The following is a 19401-nucleotide window of genomic DNA, read 5'->3' on the forward strand; positions in this document are numbered from 1 at the left end:
AAAAAATAAGTAACAGTCAGATAAAATAAGTTAGGAAGCAGTAGGAATAATAAATAAATCCAAGATTTGATTCTTGGAAAAAAACCAATAAAATAACAGACATTTGAAGGAAGCAATACTCATAAATGGGGAAAGCATCAATTATTCAACAAAAGGTTTTGAGTAAATTTAAGTAAGTATTTAGGAAAGAATCAAGACAGTGTCTCACCTCACATTATACATAAAGTAAGTCCCAAATCCATCAAGTAGTCAAATGTTAAAAAACAAAAATTTAAGGGGGTGGATGTAGGTGATATTTCATTGATCTTTATGTAGGAAAGAACATTTTAAGAATAAAAGCAAAGAAAAAATACACAATGGAAGCTGATATATTTTGTTAAAAATGCAAAACTTCTATATGTTAAAAATCACGAATGAAAAGACAAATCATAATCAATAGGGAAAAACAGCATCAAATAAAGATAAGAAAAGAATAAGTAGTGTTCTTAATATATAAAAGGGCTCAGAAAACAACAAAAATTGTCAAAGGACATGATTTCATAGAAAAAGAAACAAAAATTATAATTCTAAATGTTGATGTGGTAAAATAGGCAAAAATATATGTTTATGAGGATGTTATGGTAGTATTTATAATAATAAAAATTGGAATCAACAATAAAAAGTTAAATTACATCTATAACACAAAACGTACTCATCTGTTAAAATTATTTTATTTAAAATTTATTGTCATGAGAAATTGTTCATGATAAAATAAGTACATTAAAAGGGCAGAAAAACATTATATCATTATCCCAATTTTATAAATATATATGTGTATATCTCACACATGTATCATGTATATGCATATCAATATCTTTGGGTAGTATGATTATGCGATCTTTATTTTTTCTTTAAACTTTTCTGTGTTTTGCAGAATTTCTACAATGAGCATATTATATTCAAAAGCAGAATACACCAAAGTGCATTCCAAAATTTTAAAGTCTTCACAATTGAAGAAAAATACAGGTTTAAATGATCTTAATGTCACTTTGAGACTACTTAAATTGATTAATTAGTTCCTTTTAAAAAAGGATCCTTATTTAATTAGATTTCTTAAATCCTTATGAGCCGAGAAGTATTGTCATGATTGTCTGCCAGAATGGAGATATTGAGTCATCATGACCCTATACTGAGCTACTACCGGGTATGCCAGTAGGGCACTGGACAAGGAGTCTTGGGCCTCATGACCTTGAGCAAAGCTTTTAACAGCCCTCTGAACCTCAGTTTCCTCCCGTCAAACAGACATTAACACCTCCTCTACCACTTTCACAGAGTTTTTCCAAAGACCAAAGAATAAAATCCACCAGGAGTCTATGAAATACAGACTATTATGAAGGCAAAAACCATTCTTTAAAGAATGAGCTATTGCCTGCTTAGAATTAACAGTTGGTTTGTACAGTCTTCCTAAATCTCCTTCTTGTAAGGAAACATACTCCCTTGGTTGCAGAGGGAAAAAAAAGTCCTCCGCATTCCTCCTATAGTCCCTTTTCTTACTGAATTCATGAGGGTGCTGATGAAGAGATAAAAGTGCATCACCTTTGGGGCGAGGTACAGATAGCACATCACACATCCCTGTGTCCAACTCCACCAAAACTCTACAGGCAGATGCCTGGTGTTTTCCTTCCCTCAGAATAGAGGAAATGGCAGAGACCTCACAGGGTCCCACAGGATCAGGGGTGAAGGGCAAATTCTACACTATCTCCACACAAATCCACAGCATGGCTGCTTGGCAAGTCTATGGAATCCAGATCTCTGATTTGTGGCTCAGAGTAACAGGTTCATTCATGTGGTCATTGGTCCCCACCACCCCTTCCATGATGTTGCTATTGTGAGGATGGTTGGGAAATCTGAGTCATAGTATTGCAGACTCTTACTATATGTAGTTATGGGGACAGACAATCCACAGCACCTCCATGTCCAGAGCCACTGCTCCAACCAGACTTGCTGCAAGGAGAGCAGATGCTCTCTCAGCGGCCACAGGTAAAGGCGGGGGAGGGGAGTAGTGTAACTGACCTGGAAGGAAAGCCCAGGCTGCATTTAAGAGTCACCTGGGGAGGTTTTGAACATCCCCATGCGCCCGCCACACCCCAAATGTAGAATTTAACTTGAACGCCTCAGGGTAAAACCGGGTATCAGTATTTTAAAACTTCTCAGGTCATTCGCAAGTGCAACCAAGATTGAGAAGCAGTGGCTTAGGATCCAACACAGATCCAGGCATCTCTCCTGCTCCAACATTCACACACCCTTCCCCTTGCAAGGCCTCTTCCACATTCTGCTCTCTCCTGAGTGTGTTTTGCACACACTTTGCCTGCCATGGAGCTAACTCAGCCCTGAGACATCCTCTCTCCTTTGGCTCCTCTGCTGGCTGGCTCCATCCTGCTGATTCCAAATCCCCAGGAAGGGACTCATCTTTACCCAACTTGCCTTTTTGAACCAGGGCATTTGGGCCTTGGGAGGCTGACTCACCTCAGGATCAGCTACCCTGGATGAAGATCTGGGCCCTTTTTGCCCTAATAATCTGTGGGAAGGGACAGAGGTTGTGTGCTGAGGTCTGTTGTATGTGAAGATGGTGTGGGGTGGGGCAGTTCTCTTTTAACAGGGACTGTGGGATTCTTTAATATCTGGCTCAATAATATTCAATAATATTAAAATCAAACATATTTCTAAGAAATTCATAAAAATTAATGATCAGAGTTTTACCCAGTTTATAGAACATGATTTTTAGTCTTTTTAAGTATACATAGGACAATAAAATGGATAGGCTGCTGAACCATATTTATAGTGTATGTATAATTTTATATATCTCTGTCCACTGAATCCTTGTCCATAGAGAACTATAATTGAGGGTGCCTGGGTGGCTCAGTTGTTTGAGCGTCTGCCTTCCACTCAGGTCATGATCCCAGGGTTCTGGGATCAAGTTCCACATCAGGCTCCCTGCTCAGCAGGGATTCTGCTTCTCCCTCTCCCTCTACCCTTCTCCCTGCTCATGCTCTCTCTCTCAAATAAATGAATAAAATCTTAAAAAAAAAAAGGGAACTACAACTGAATTTAGAATCAAAAGACTAAGATATTCATTATTATCTTAATCAGAGGGAATTTTTTTTAGTTTTTATTAAGAAACTTTTTTTATTGAAATATAACGTATGTAATGAAAAGTGCACATATCCTAAATATTTCAATGATTTTTTAAAAAAATATTTTAGTTATTTGTTTGACAGAGAGTAAGGGAGCACAAGCAGAGGGAGCAGCAGACAGAGAGGGAGAAGCAGGCTCTCCACTGAGCGGGGAACCCTGTGTGAGACTCAATCCCAGGACCCTGGGATCATGACCTGAGACAAAGACAAACGCTTGTCCAACTGAGCCACCCAGGTGCCTCTCAATGATTTTTTAAGACTATTTTTTTAAGAGCAGTTTTAGGCTCACAGCAAAATTGAGGGGAAGGCACAGAGATTCCCATACATCCTCTACCCTCACACATGCACAGCCTCCTCCATTACCAATATCCCCCATCAGAGTGGGACATTTGTTACAACTGATGAATCTGCATTATCACCCAGGGTCTCTAGTTTACATTAGGGTTCACTCTTGGTGTTGCACATTCTACAGGTTTGGACAAATGTATAACGACATATACCCATCATTATGGTATCATACAGAGTATTTTCACTGCCCTAAAATTCCTCTGTGCTCTGCTATTCATTCCTCCCTCCCCACCACCATGATTTTTTATAAAGTGAACACCTTTGTAACCAACATCCAGGTCAGGAAACTCAGCACTATCCTTACTCCAAAGGCTCCCCTTGTGCTCCTTTCCAGTGACTACCCACCTCTGAGGGTAACCACTACATTGATTTCTGCTAGTATAGATGAGCTTTCCTGGGTTTTTTTTACTTTATATAAGTGAAATCACATAAAATATACTTTATTGTGTTCTGGTGTCTCTCCGTCAACTTAGGTTTGTGAGATTCATTCATATTTTTTGCATGTAGTTTCATAGCCAGAGATTTTGATCCTTGAAATCTCGTTCAACAAGCATTATTTAACCAGGAACTGTGCTCAGGGCTAGGGACGAAAAAGCAAATAAGGGTAAGTCCCTACTCCAAGGAACATTCAATCTAGTAATGTAGTAGTGACAAGAATTTAATGTAAAGTGAATTCCTTTTTGTTTAACAAATATTTATTCAATGTCCACTATGGGACAGGCAGTATTACAGGTGCTAGGGATAAGCAATGAACAAGTAGATACAAATTCTAGTGAAAATCACTGTTTTATTTTCCTGACATGTGTGGGCAAGTTCTGCCCACTAATATCCATTTCCCGCTCTGTTTTCCATCTGCTTTCAACATAAGGGGAACTAGTGTTGAAAGTTATTTCTTCTGGCGACTTGGAGTGTACAGCTTTGAAGTGGCTGGTCCAACCATGAGGCAGTTTGAAAACCAGTGAGCATGGGAGGTATTTCTCTGTATCTATTTTGCCTTACTCTATTCTCTCCATCCTTGATACTGCCTATACAGAATGAAACAAAAATCCAGAACCTCAGGAAGGCTTTGGCTGTTAGCTTACCTCAGAGTAAAGCTGAGCAACCTTGTTGTTTTCCAGAACCATGAAGTAAGAAGAAACAATTGCCAAAGTTGAACTGAAATCATTAAACTTAGAATTTGTTCTAATAATTACAAGCGTTTAATAAGTAGTATTATTCTTTAGTGGTGACTTTTCAGAGCCTAGTGAATGATTTGAGAATAAAGCTATGATGGAGAAGGGATAGAGAATCCAACATCACTCCAGGATTGATAGCTTAAGAAGAAATGGAACAGATCATCTAGTTTTATTTGTTTGATTTGTGTTTTCCCCCATTTTTATGGAAATGTCAAGCTTATATGAAAGTAGAGATAATAGTGAAATTCACTTCCATGTACCCATCTTTTACCTTCAAAGATTATCGATCATGCTCAATTCATCTTCAATCCACTGTTTTCCCCTCCTCTGACTATTCTAAAGCAATCCCAGTTGTCAAATAAGTTATTCATAAATGTTCAAAAAGTGAGGTCTCTTAGTTTTAATCTCCTTAGTTAACAGTCACAGAGAGGTGAAATCATCAAGCTGGTTAGTAGCAATTATTTTTAATCCCTAGACTTCAAAAGTAAGTCAAAAAGGTTACTAACAAGGAATATTGGACTTTACATAGTACAGTTAAATGATACGTATGAGACATAAATTGTCAAACATCTCGTCGGGTCTGTGACCACGGTCACATTTTGGATAATAGTTATAAGTAGAATAAGAGGTCCCCCCACACAAGAACCTTAATATGTAGACTGAACATCACTCGAACCCAGTATAAATTTGTCATCAGTACCTTTAAAACCTTATTTTTTAGCTTATATCAACACTTTACCTAAATAATTTCATAAATTAATACTCACTCTGAAAAAACAAAAGCAAAAACCTTTGTTTTGTTTGGCCTACAATCACCTCCTTTAAATCTCCTGTTCAAAAACTGGCAACTCTTCTAAATTGTTCGACAGGATGTTGGGACTGCTGGTTGATGTTCCTTTTCATCAGTAATCTCAAAATCAAATTCTTGTGGATTTGGAAATTGCAAATAAATGTGTCCAAGTGAAATTGTTCTTTTCAACTAGTTAGTAATAAAATGGATCTAATACCTTTCCTAAGCTTCATTGTTTCCCATCGTCAGCCTGTTCTATTTTCTAAGAAGGTTAGTTGATGTTCATTGAGCCAGTGTCAATGGCTTATCTACTATGAGATATCAAAGCACAACCAGGCTTTGATGGGGCTACTTTTCCAGGGTTTCCAGGCTTAACACCTTGAGGCACCATTGTTTGAGCTGATTAGAATGTTCCAGAAGTTTCTAGAGCAGGAGGGAAAGATTCTGTTAGTGTCTTCGTTGTGAAAAATGTGCAAAATGTTGCTTTGGCTGCTTTGACTGTCATACTTGTCCCGTTGTATCTCAAAATGTTACCCAAGGCATGTGACATCCATCACTGTGAGAAGTGGAGCATAAGGACTCTCAATCAATATCTGATGAGGAGATAATTGAGGGTAAAAAAAAAAAAAGGCTGCAAGGATTACCTAAATAAATAACACTGTAAAAGACAGACACCCAGACATTTTTTTCATATACAACTCCCACTCATTTCTCTAAGAGATAACAGCAGCAAAGACTGACAATCTGTCAGGTTAACCATTTTCATTGTGTACTTTTTCTGGGCAGATTATTCACATCGAACTCCTTTGATGTGATCAGTGATGATGCTTTTATTGGTCTTCCACATCTAGAGTATTTGTAAGTAAAGAAACTTTTTTTTTTTTGGACATAATGATTCAGGACAAGTGCTCTCAGGTTCCTACAGCTGTCTGACAACAAATATTATAACCTATTGCAGATTCATAGAAAACAACAACATCAAGTCCATTTCAAGACATACTTTCCGGGGACTAAAGTCTTTAATTCACCTGTAAGTATGAATGTCGCTATTACTTTTTAAGCTTACTAATGGACAATGCAGTTTGATAACCTACTGTTCAAACACCCACTTTATGGGTAGTCCGTGAAAATTTCAGAAACCCAAATGATTTCTCTCCATGCGCATGTGCCATATCTCCCTGTCATCAGCCAGTGTGGGTCCAGGAGACTGATTAGCCTAATCCAGCAATAATTAGGAAGACAATTTAATGCAGGGAAGTTGTGTGACTGAAATAACTTTTTTATTATCTATATCATTACTCACTTCATGGATAGTAATGGTTTGACTATATAGCTTAATTTGATATGTGCTGTTTTTCTTTTTTCTGTGTAAGCCCTGACCTTATATACATTTAAACATATACCATAACCACCAGCAATGTCTACACAGTACCTGAACAATTTGTTTATAAATGAAATACTTAATTATTCAATGTATGACTATAGCTATAATCAAAGTTCTTCATGGGAGAAATTTTGCCTCCTAGGGAACATTCATTAATATCTAGGGACAATTTGCTTGTCAGAACTCAGGGCTGTAACTGACATCTGGTGGGTAGAGGACAGCGAAGATCTGAAACACCCTACAATACACAGGACAGCCCCCACAACAAAGAAATATCCAGCCTGAAATGGCATAGGGCTGAGGTTGGGAAGCCCTGAAAAACATGAGCCAAATAACTTATTTCTCCTCGCCTCTCCCACCCCCTACACACACACACACACACACACACACACACACACGGAAGTATTTTGAAGGAGGCTAGAGGGCATAGGAAGAAAAGGCACTAACATTTATTAAGTGCCTACTATTATGTTGGTCAATTTGCTTTACATGGATTTTCATTTAATCCTCTCAACAATCCTGCCAGATAGGCACAATAATCCCCATTTTAGAAATGAGAAAACAGAGACCTGGAGGGGATATGTGACTAGCGAGCTGAATGGTTATGGGATTATAACATCAATTCAATAGTTGAGCTGCAATGGCTATTCATCCATTGAAGACTGTTTCTCAAGTGCCTAATATGTGTCTCATTAGTGTTAAGACAAAGATGCAGGAGATTCCGATGTCATTTTGTCAACTTTAACGTGTTCCCTCACAATACCTCACTGCCAGCTCCGTTCTAAGCCCCAGGATACAGCAGGAAACAAGGCAGACAAAAATACTTGCCTTTGGAGTCTACATTCTAGTGTGTCCACAGGGTCATAACACTTCCTCTCACCAAACCTTGTTTCAACTGCTGTTTGGATTTGCAGTAAAGGGGGCTGATGGCCAGATGTATTACACACAAATCATTAGACCCTCCAAGTCTTCTGTAAAAAGTCGTTATAATAAAAAACATTTGCTTTGCTGTGCTATATATCAATACTGTAATGTGATACAGAAATAGCTGTGTATGGTATACATGTTATGCCATTTTCTCACAGAGCCAAACATCATCGTTTAGAAAAAAATAAAAAACAGAAACAAATATATGGAAGGAGAAATGGAAGTCATGCCTCAACTTGAGAGCTACTTAATTCACATAAATCCCATTCAACAGAGCTTTTGTCTGATGTTCAGCATCATCAAGGGCTGAAGGAAGGATGTAAGATCCACATGTCCTCTCTGGGAACTTGTGATATAAGCTTTGTTCCTGTTGGCTCACTCTAGTGTATATTCTCTCCAGTCTAAAGGACTACCCTACCTGGAACGAAAGGAGGAAGGAAGGATGGATGGATGGAAGGGAGGGGAAAAGAATGGATGGAAGGGTTAATGACGGGAGAGACAAGAAGGGAGGAAAGAAGGGGAAGAGAAAACAGAAGGAAAGAGGGGAGAGATGGAGAGCAAAGGGAGAAAGAAAAAAATCTATACAGCACCCTAATGAAGAACATCTATTTTGTTTGACTAGAGCCTGTTAGTTCCATTAAATGAAATGGGAATTGAAATTTGGGTCTTAACGAGGCCTCTTATAAGAAGGGGAGACTGGTATAACATGTACTTAGTATCCAGACATTTTCAAGCTCAAGGGAGCACCAAAGTCAGTCTTCAAAGAGAGAAGCAGGAATCTTAAGGGTCAGACAGTGAAAGGAAAGTCCAACCTCTCCGACCAGGCGCTAGAGATGGGAAGGAGATATTATGAGGGAACAGGGTAAAGTTGACTGAGTGAACATGACCCTTAGGTCTCTTGAAAATTTAACACTTAGTTTGACTCATTTGGCATTGCCAATATTAGACTGTTTTTGATCTACAAAAATGCAATGCCATATGGTTCATCCTAAATAGTCTCTAGGAAGTGCCACAAAAGATGAATAAGATCCAGTTCCAACCTGGAGGAGCTCAGTCTGGCAAGAGGAATTAGACAAACAAATATTTTCTTACTGAGTGCCTTTGTCCCCAAGTTGTTATGCTGTTCTTCAAGATGTCCTCCCTTCCTTCCTTCTTCCCTTTTTTCTTTTCTCCTTTCTTTTCTTTCTTTCTTTCAAGGAGAGATGGGTAGGGAGAATTTGAAACCCAAATGTCCCTCTGACTGCTCAGTACATCAAGTTAATTTTCCATTATTTACCACCTATAAATAAATCTGACATTTGTTTGACCCATTAGTTTCTTTTTTAAGATTTTAGGCTTTAAAGCACACTTTCCTCTGCCTCAGACCAACTCTTCCCTATCGAAGGCAAACACTGGATCAGTGAGGAGTTATCACCAGACCCTCTAAATTGCATATACCTGTGGAAGAGTTTACAAAGCTCTTTCAGATTCTTGACCTCATTATAGTCTCCTGGTGACTTTACAGAAGAGGGTGTAGCACTGCCCCTGTTGAGAGATGAGAACGTGGAAGTGCACCCTGCATTTAAGCTGCTCCCCCAGCCAGTAGTGGTAAAGGCAGAAGTTTCCTCAGGTTTTGAATGAGATGTCTCATGCCACCTCCACCATGTCAGTTATAGCAAGACCAGAAAGCTTAGATTGAGCTGCCTGGATCCTTCCACAGAACATGGTCTCAGGAGTAAAATGACTAGGGAAGAAGGAGAAGATTCTGAAGACAGGGCCCTAGCCTCACTCTTAGTCTCCAAGCACAAATAGTTGAAATGAGACCTATAGCTTCAGATCCAACTGGTTCCCACTCTGGCCTAACACTGACGCTGCCTCAAGGGGCCGACCTGAGCATTTCCACAGATACAGTTAGTTCCTAAGGAAACAACAAACTTATCTCACTTTCTTATATATCTATCTCAGGAGACTTAACTTCTAAAGAGAGATTTATAGACAACTTAAAAGTTACTATATATACCCCCTCCCCCTCAAGCAAGCTTTCAGAAAGGGGAGAATTCCTTACATTTCAGTCCTTAAAATGCCAGTCAAATCCTGGGACCCTCTATTTATTACTTTATTTTGAACCACTGTCCCAATGTTATATGTATTTAACTTTAATGTTTGAATAGTTTATATATTTCAACAAGGTTTGAATTTTTCTGCTGTGTATTACTTTTGAAATCAGGTGAAAATGCATTAAAAATAGTTTATGGCCAATGATGACAAAAATCTCTAAACATTATATATTAGTTTCTGTTAACACCCATAAGCCTTTTTGGTAATGATTTTCTTTGTATCACATATGTGTCACTGTGACTAAGGCCTGGTAGAGGCAGGACTGTTGGCACACATGTATAAAAATATTTGGGGAAAATTGTCATCAATCTATACGTGTTGTGGAGCACCTACTGGTTGCTCAGCACTGGGGGGTGCAAAAGATGTCTATAGTAGTCCCCAAACTCAGGGTGCCTGTGTGTCCCCAATCAGGCAGGCAGGATGGCTTCATTTCAGCCTTCACAATGACATACATGTAAAGAGGCATTGCAGGGTAGTGGCTGACGGTGCCTCTACCACTAGACTGCTGGGGTTCAAAGCCTGAACAGCTGTGGGTATCAGGAGGTCACTTAGCTTCACTGTGCCTTAGATTTCGTATGTGTAAAATGGGAGTGATAACAATAATATGTAAAAACAGGGACAGGAGGTAAGAAGGTTCTTAGGAATACCGAGCTCTAAGGTTGTTTTAAGATCAAATGAGTTATCTATGCAAAGTGCTTAGAACAAAGCCTGATAGGCAGGAAATACCATTATGGAGGAATGAACTAAAACTCCCTGCCTAACCTCTATTGGTCCTGGATCAGGATTCCAAATGCTGCAGTGTTTTTATTCCCTTTAAACATTTTGTATGAAATTAAAATAACTGCACTTGAAGCACCGTGAATTCAGTGAGACACCGACTCAAGCTGAGAGTCTGCACTGCAGGGAGGCTGGGAGCACCCCAGATGGCTGTGGGCGCTGCTTTCTTAGCAGCAGAGCCCAGCGGCACTGAAACAAACGTGCTGTCGGAGCCAGTCTGGTCTGCCTCAGAGAGGAGACTTTCTAGTAGGTTCCATAGTCATCATCAGAGGTTTTCTCAGGTAAACCAGGAAGACACCAGAGTGGAGGGAATGGCCACCCCCTCTGTTGGAAAGAACAGACTGTCTGCCATTGGGAATGCTTGACCCTACTCAGCTAGTTTCAAGGCAACTAGATATTCAGTTGGGCAGTTCCCTGGTGTCTTAAAGAATGTTTCTTAGACAGGCTCTGAATCAGGACTAGGAACAGTGCTTAGTTAAAGGCACCCTTTAAAGAGCCTCCACAGTGCTTTGGAATGATTGCCATGGGGAGGCAATGAGGAGGGAGGGCACGTTGTGAGCAGCAGGTCCCTGTGATGTGGGGGTGGGTGGCACAGGGCAGTTCACAGGATTTGCACTTTCTTCCTAACCCAGTATCTAGGTACAAGGGGCCTAAGAGAAACATTCTCTACTCTTTTCTTTGTCTAGATTGCTGCCTTTCCTCTCCTCTACTCCAGCCTGCCCCATTCATTCATTCATTCCTTTCAAAGTATATCCTGGAGGCTTACTTTGTGCCAGGCACTAGGAATATAGTGGTAAGAAGAGCATCCTTTCAGTACTCACTACAGAATCAACCTAGAAAAAATTAACATGGGTGAAACGTGTCCTCAAAACTTTCATCACTTCATCTTCGCTCCTCCTGATCAGTTCTATCCATTCCCCCCTCAGACATTCCAGTGCATTCCTACTCCCTATAAAAATTTGTGGTCAAACTCATTAACTCTAAACTACGTGGCTTAAAATGTAGCCTCTCCTCATGTCATTTCCTAATTATTAAAGATGAAGCCACAGCCTTTATGGTAAAAAGTATAAAGATGTGATTTAAGAGCTAGAATAGAACTTGCAGATAATTCTGACCAAGTGATTGTTCATTTTGTAGAAAAGAAAACCCAGATATGCCATGACTGGACCATGTCATTTCCACCCCTCTCTGCTGCCCAATCCAAGGAGCCCTGGAGAGGGTGGACAGGCAAGGGGTCAGCTTGGACAGTCACCAGGATTTTCTTGTCATATCACGCAGAACGTCTTTTCCTGACAACTCTGGTGGCCACAACCAACTCCTTGCCTCTCTCTCCATCAGCCTTCTAATTTGTCTTCCTCTTCTTCCTAATAATACTTGTATTTAGTTTTAAAATCCAGCACTGATTTGACCCTTGCCCACCTAGCAGACTTTCGAAGAGGATGGAGGTCCCCCACACCAATTCAGGCTCACACTCTTTCAAGCCATCTCACTCTGGACCAGAAAGAAAAGAGGAGAGAAGAAGATCTCTAGACCTTCAGGACCAATAGCATGTCTCTCTGGAATCACTTGCTTTCCACATAAATATCCCTTATGAGATGAACTCTGTAGTATGACTGAAAGAAAATATGACAAAATCTTAATAGTGATTACCTCTGCCAGGATGATTATTATTTCATCCTTTAAAAAAATAATTTTTTCACTTTCCAAATTTTCTTGAAGAAATAAGTATTATTACATATATATGTATGCATGTGTATATATATATATATATGTGTGTATATATATCAGAAAAATATATATGCCAGTGACATATATATCACTAATATATATATATATACACGTTACTGATATATATATTACTGACATATATATATATATGACACATATATATATATTACTGGTGATATATATATATATAATCAGTAAAAGATGGGACACTTAAAAATACCAAGGCATAGAGTTCTGCCTACTCAGAGAGCCAAAGAGAATAGATGATCTCAGCCCCCTGAATTGAGCATTTAAAAGTGCTTAGGTATTAAATATCACTGGTTTTGACAACAACAAAGAAACAGATTAGTTTTGTAGTCCTGATTATCTGACGTAAGGCTTAAATATTCACCTGCAGATGCTGAAATTTTCCCTGGAATCCATTTCAAAAGTATGTATATAAAAAATATTAGTAGTTGTGTGTGTTAATTTTCACAATAAATGAAATTGGTATTCTTTACTCAGTTTTGCAGATGGAGAGACAGAAACCAAGAGGTTAAATTAAATTGGCAAAAGGCACACTCCTGAGAGTGAGAATGCTCAAATTGAAGCCCTTGTCCGCTTGAGACAAAGCCGGCCCCCAAACCACCACACTGTACCCAGTGATGCTGGGAATGAGAGTGACAACCAGTTTTACAAAAGACGCAGAACGTATTTCAACCAGAGCATCTATTAGGGAAAGGGGACTAATAATATGAAGCTGTTACTCTGTGAAGCTAGGGGGACAAAGGAGGGAAAGGAGAAACTGAGAAAATTGAATGAATTAGATTTTCTATTTTGTTCTCCAGTAGCAAGACTCAATGCAGAGATGGAATTTGAAGAATCAAATGATCCTAACATCAAGCCTAAACACCCATGAAATGCTGTCTCAATATCTCTAGCTGTTTAACCGAATAGGCACCAGATCTTCACCCTTTTCACCTAAGGACCAAATGCTGAGCAGGCTTCAGGGAGCATCAGGAACTTGCTACTTTTTCTTCCTGGCAGCCCTGGCACAGAGCCCTCAGGAGTGCCCCCACCCCACCCCCCAGAGAATTTCCCTTAAGTCCCCAGATGCCCATGATGGTTTTTGAAGCTCCACGCCCTCCTCAAAGCTGAGTTTCAGCTGATGCAAGGAACCCAGAGGGATGGATCCAAATCTGGACTGACTACAGTCCTAAATTTTCCAGACGATGAGGGCCTGAAAGCCATGTGGGAATCTTGTGAGAAAAATGGGAGCTCTATCCTGAAAGCCATCTCATGCAAGAGCTGACATCATCTGACCACTCAGACACCTGCTGACCCTGACAGTTACTCACACTCCAGGCCGATAACTTCAGAACTTTATGAATGCAGTAAAATAAGTGATTTAGAATCACTAAATCTTCACTGGACAGAACCATTCCATTCACAAATACTAAGCAATGGGATCTTTTAAAACTTCAACTTTATTCTTTGTTTCTTCTGAATTTAAAATAACAATACATGCTTGATGATAAAAACTCTCACAATCCAGACGTTTATATAGCAAAAGTAAAAGATTCCAAATGTAAAAAAATTATATCTCCTCCAGGCCTTTCCTTATGCATTGTTAGACTTGTATCCTCCTTCCCCAAGTGGGATTACACTCTACATCCTATTCCCCAATTTCCTTTTTTTTCTTTGGGCATCATTTCGCATCAAATCATAAAGATCTACCTCGTGTTTTAAAATCTCCTGCAAAGTATTCCATGTTAAACATATACCATCATTTACTTACACAATCTCTTGTTAATAGATACGTAGACTGTTTCCAATTCTTTTCTACTATCGATAATGCTAGATTAAGTATCTTTCCCCAATTGTGCAGTGGGTCTCAGAATAATTCCAACTTTCTTCACTTGGTAAATTGGTAAATAATCTTAACTGGCCAGCTAATTAACGTGTGGAGGCATTTCATCGTTCTCTTCTTAACTTTGCAGATTCTGCTGGTCTCTTACGTGCCCTATGCATCCTTCACTGTGGACCCATCAGCCCGCACTGGAAGGCTGGCTTTGTATCAGGGCCCTGTTACACTTGTTTTGCAGAATAATTCTCAGGCTTTATCAGCATTGTTTTCCTAAGACATTCTCTGCTCCAGTCCCTACTGCCTGCTTTCTTCTTATGCAAATGTAAACCCTGTCACTGAGGCCTCCCAGAGACTTTAGGGAAGCTGTCTGAACTCCACTTCCGGGGCCTCAGAAGCCTACCTCCAGCCTACCTCTCCTTTCTGGGTCTTACTTCCTCTGGTTTCTGCCTCATTTATGAGTCCAGGCAGACTTCTCATGCCTACTCTTCACCAAACCTAGGCAATGAAGCTTCATTCTATCTTTTTCAGAAACAGCCCACTGTGAGTCAGTATTTCACTGAATTTTGGCAATGGAACAGGGAAACAAGTCACACTGAGGGCAGTAAATCCATCCACCATTTCTGTCTCTGGCATTCCTCATGCTGTTCTGCCTACCCCACCTGCTGGTCCCCAGAGTGACAGCCTCCTTGTTACAGAAGTCCTCTAAAGGCATAAAGCCTCATTTTACAGCCCAAGAAGGCCAGCCTGCCTCCATGGCCCTATCCCCCAACTCTACTGACTTAAAAGTCCTCCATCTTGTCATGGAAAAATGATGTCTTTCTACCCCAAAAGCCTTGTAGCTCCCAGTCTGTGTCTTAACACCCGCTTCTATGGTTGGTCTTCACCTTGGGTATATGAAGCCTCGAGCTCTATCCTTTGGCCAGGAAGTGGAACTCCCAGATTTGTTCATTGTCTAAAAGAACTGCCTTGGAAAAAAGAACAATAATAAAAGAACTGCTTTGGGCAGGATTGCAAACATGATGCCTCTTTCTGGGCAACCCTGGTGGCAGTAGTAATTCAGGACTTGACTGTTTTTTCATTTCACACCCTCTGTCCTATGACCCAGCCTCCTCTAACCTTGTGCCCTGCAACCAGTTGTAGTTTGTTCCATCCACTTAGAAATTTGCATGAGAACTTTAAGATACATATTGCCAGAAAATAAATTGAGACACATAACTTGGGAGTGACTCAGGACTAGACCAAGACACCAGGAAGTCTCTTCATTCAACCTCTAGGCAGAAAGGTGAATTATAGAGACATTCTCTTGAAAAGTCTTCTTTAGCAACATTTTATCAATCCTAATACCACTACAGTCATAGTGGTTCTTTCAAATGGCTAGTTTCCTAAATGTTGTTTCTCAGGCAAGCCCTTCTCTTTCTTTTCCTCTCCCTCCCCTCCCTGCTGCCCTTTATCAAGAATAGACCAGATGCCAGGTACCATCCGGATTTAACTCATTTACTTTTCTAACTATCTTGTGACATGAGGTATTATTACCTCCCCCTAAAAATGAAAAAATTGAGTCCTGAAGAAGATTCAGAATTAAAGTCACACAGCCAGGAAATAGTGGAGTCAGAATTCAAACCAAGCTCAGAATGGCTCCAAAGCTGTGCCCTTCTTTACATAATGGACCTTCATTGAGACTGGAACATTCTGATTCAGTTCCCATTCTTATGTTCCAAGGTTCATTGAAAAGAGTTTTCCAACCTAGTCGTAATTTCTAAAACTCAGGAAAACAACACAATTAACTTAAAAATAGGTTTTAGAAGTCTTGAATTTTTGCACTTGACAAATATATTAATTAGAGCAGGTAGAAGACAGAAGAGTTTTGAGAGTCTTTTAAATGGAATTTGGGAGAATTTTCAAGGACTTTGGAGGCCAAAAACATAAGCTCTTTTTGTTTCAGTTTAGTTTTTAATTTTTTGTGGAAAAAATTCATAAGAAAAGTATATAGCAGATATGTACACACACACACACACACACACACAATGCTGGTTAAAAATAGAAAATTATCAGTACCTACATCCCTTTCTACTCCTTGTTATATACACACTTCTGCAATATGGACACATTTCTCTTTTCTTGATACCATCAGGACAATTCCTTAGTCATTAGCTTTGATTAGAATCATTAAAGTGATTCATGAAAGAACAAATAGAAAGAGAAAGAGAAAACAGTTCCTGTGACAATAAGAGAAGAACTGGAAGAAAAGAAAAAGAGATGATTAAAGAGCATGAATGGGTGGGTGGATGGATGGATATTTGTGAGAAAGTTGTTCCCTGAGGTCAAATGAATGGAACTAAAAGAAAAGAAAAAAATGTAAAGGAGTATATACTTTGGAAAGAAGAAAGGATGTGCTGGCAGGGGAATAGGTTAGACAGGTCCCCGAACTCTAGAGCTATTGGCACTATCAGTCTGGGGTTTGGCCACTGTCTGGAGCAAGTGAGAAGGAGAGAGGGAGGAGAAGGGGCAGCCTGAGTGTGAGAGGAAATGGCACTGTCACCCATTTAGTTAGCCATCATTTGGAACATATTCCCTAGACTAAATATCATATTCCATTCTACAGAGAAAGATCAATGCCCAATATCATTTTGTTGCTGGTATTCTGGAGGTTGTTAGTTTCTTTTTTGCCATGATACATAAAGTGCCATAAATACTGAGTGAGCACTGAAGCAAAGAGACCAAGAATTGAAAATACGATAGCAGGAATCTGAGTAGTATCTTAGAAGAAGAAATAAAAAAGGTACGGCAAGTAATTTAGTGTAGTCGGGAGAGAATAAAACAGATTCATAATTAAGTTTTATCATAAAATGCATCTATTTAGTTTATGATTATAGTTTACATCACTCTTTTTTTTTCCCCCAGGAGCCTCGCAAACAACAATCTCCAGACACTCCCAAAAGATATTTTCAAAGGCCTGGATTCTTTAACAAATGTGTAAGAGGACCTAAGAAATCACTCATTAATTAATTTGCAGTAGTTAACAAAGAAGCCTAGAATTGATGTTCAGAATTTGTAACTGGCTTTAAAAAATTAAATTAGAATTTTACAATTTAAATTTTAAATTGGCTTAAATTTTAAATTTACTTGAACTAATGTTTGAGTCTTCTATGGTATTTCCCACTGGAAATTCTGAACATATAGTGCCCAGGCATTCCTTGGGGCGAAGTGTCTGTCCTATAGAGAGTGCTGATAAGGGACTTTGAGGGGGTGGGAAGACGAGGCCCAGAGTAAAATTTCAAGATGCCTTTTTTCTCATGAGGTCCAGGAAATGGGGCTACAAAGGAAAAACATAAAGGAGTCTGGGAAACTGACCGAGTACAGATGAAAGGTTACACCCATGGGTTGGTCAGTCAACAGAGAAATGGAGCAGGAAGTGGGGGAAGGGAGGCAAGTTTGCCTTTTCTCTCCTTAGACTGAACAACAACTCTAGGCTTAATCCCCAGGAATTTGGCTTAAGCCCCAGGAAGGGAATGAACTTAATTATTTTTGACCCTTTTTCAAACAAAAGAGCTTTCAAACTTTGACTTTTAAGCCTCAGAGTGAAAGATCTTTGTAAGGAATTTGTATATTTTGCTGTAAGCAAAGCAAGTAATATATGCCTAACTCTCTCAAAAGCAATTTAGCTTCATTAAGTGCCTTTCAGACATTAGAAAGGTGTTTAAATGGTCATAAGGTAGATACAGGAACAAATGAGAGGATATATGAAAACAAAAGTTATCTTATCAAATCAGGTACTTTGCTATAGAATATATATTCAAAACAACTTTTCTCCAATAACAAAAGATCTGAGTCAAGTATTTTCTCCTAAACCTAGTATTTAACTTCAAATCAGTAAGCTAATGAAAAACTTTCTTTGTTCCTTGTGTTATTTCCCTAGCCCCTCCTCAGCGCCTATTACCCCAATTCCTGAATGATGGTTTATTTCCAAGAGAGTGCCAGAAGCAGGACAGTTCCAAGAGAGTCTCGGATAAACCACAGTTAGCCGTTCTGGTTTACAATCACCCAGAAAAGTTGACACTCATTACTTAGGGTCAGAGTATTCTTGGGAGATGAAGTCAGTCCTGGGAATGTCTTGGAAGTTAAATTATATACCATGGCCGACTTGGGGATACAGTTTATTTGGGCATCATCCTTTGGCCCATCCTTGTGTCAGCCAGTACCACACACGAGCAAAAAACAAAACAACAACAACAAAAAACCCACTTGAAATTGGCTCAGTCTCTATGGAAATCCCATAATGGGTTTTGCCTCTTGGGCCTACTCCGATATGCCCGAATCAAGAATTATCTAAGAAGTACAAGGATCCTTGCCAACTTGTCTTTTAGTGGATTTCTTGGTTTTCTTGAATGTACCACAAAAAAGATTTAAATGCTGAAGCATTTAAAAATCATTCGTGTGCTGTGTGTGAGGACTAGGCAATACCTATCTTGGGAATTCTGTGTGATCAAGAAGGGTTTTAGGAAGGAGCTGGAATTTCTGAACAGAAGCAATGCAAATAAACAGAAAACTTGGTGATTTGGGATCATATGTGGAAATTTAAATGATCCATGCTGTATAGTTTATTACAGACATGAGCTGCTGGATGTCTGAGTTAACTCTGCTGTGTCGAAGTCATTTCCTATTAAAATTGAATTTGTAGACCATGGAATAAGATCAGGATGAATTACATCTGTGAGGAAGAACAAAAGCAAATAGCTCACTTGATTTAATTAAATATGGTATAATAAGCACTATATTCTATCCTCTAGACTTGCACTGTCCAATATGGTAGCCACACATATGGTCACCAAGCAGTGTTCTTAGTGTAACTAAGGAACAAAGCTTTAAATTTTAACTTAATTTTTATTAAAAAATTAAGTAGAAAACTAAATTTAAATTGAAAAGCTGATTCTCAGTTCAGTTATTGCAAAACTTAATTATGTTTGGAACAACTTGGTTGTGTGAAACTATTTTTTTTCAGCTATAAATTTTATGAAATCTAAATACAGATCACATACTTCTGATGAAAATTTAGCATCCAAATTGAGTTATGCTCTAAGTGTAAAATACACACTAGACTCCAAAGACTTAATATTTGTTAAAAATGTAAAATACCTCATTAATAATGTTTGTTGGCT

The 19401-nt window shown here is 39.1% G+C and overlaps 1 protein-coding gene across 3 annotated transcripts in view; it reads left to right on the forward strand.

Annotated features, from left to right (window-relative positions):
• The window catches only part of LGI1 (leucine rich glioma inactivated 1), a 39543-nt gene that overhangs the window by 12913 nt on the left and 7229 nt on the right, over window positions 1-19401 (forward strand). For 2 of the 3 annotated variants that reach the window (XM_002916095.4, XM_019796272.2), the window contains exons 3-5: window positions 6273-6344; window positions 6445-6516; window positions 17147-17218. In XM_002916095.4, coding sequence (XP_002916141.1) covers window positions 6273-6344; window positions 6445-6516; window positions 17147-17218 — 216 coding nt within the window. The remainder of the gene's footprint in view (window positions 1-6272; window positions 6345-6444; window positions 6517-17146; window positions 17219-19401) is intronic. The other variant, XM_011220839.3, reaches the window with a different exon arrangement.

Source organism: Ailuropoda melanoleuca, chromosome 6, assembly GCF_002007445.2.
Source record: "Ailuropoda melanoleuca isolate Jingjing chromosome 6, ASM200744v2, whole genome shotgun sequence".
NCBI lineage: Eukaryota > Metazoa > Chordata > Mammalia > Carnivora > Ursidae > Ailuropoda > Ailuropoda melanoleuca.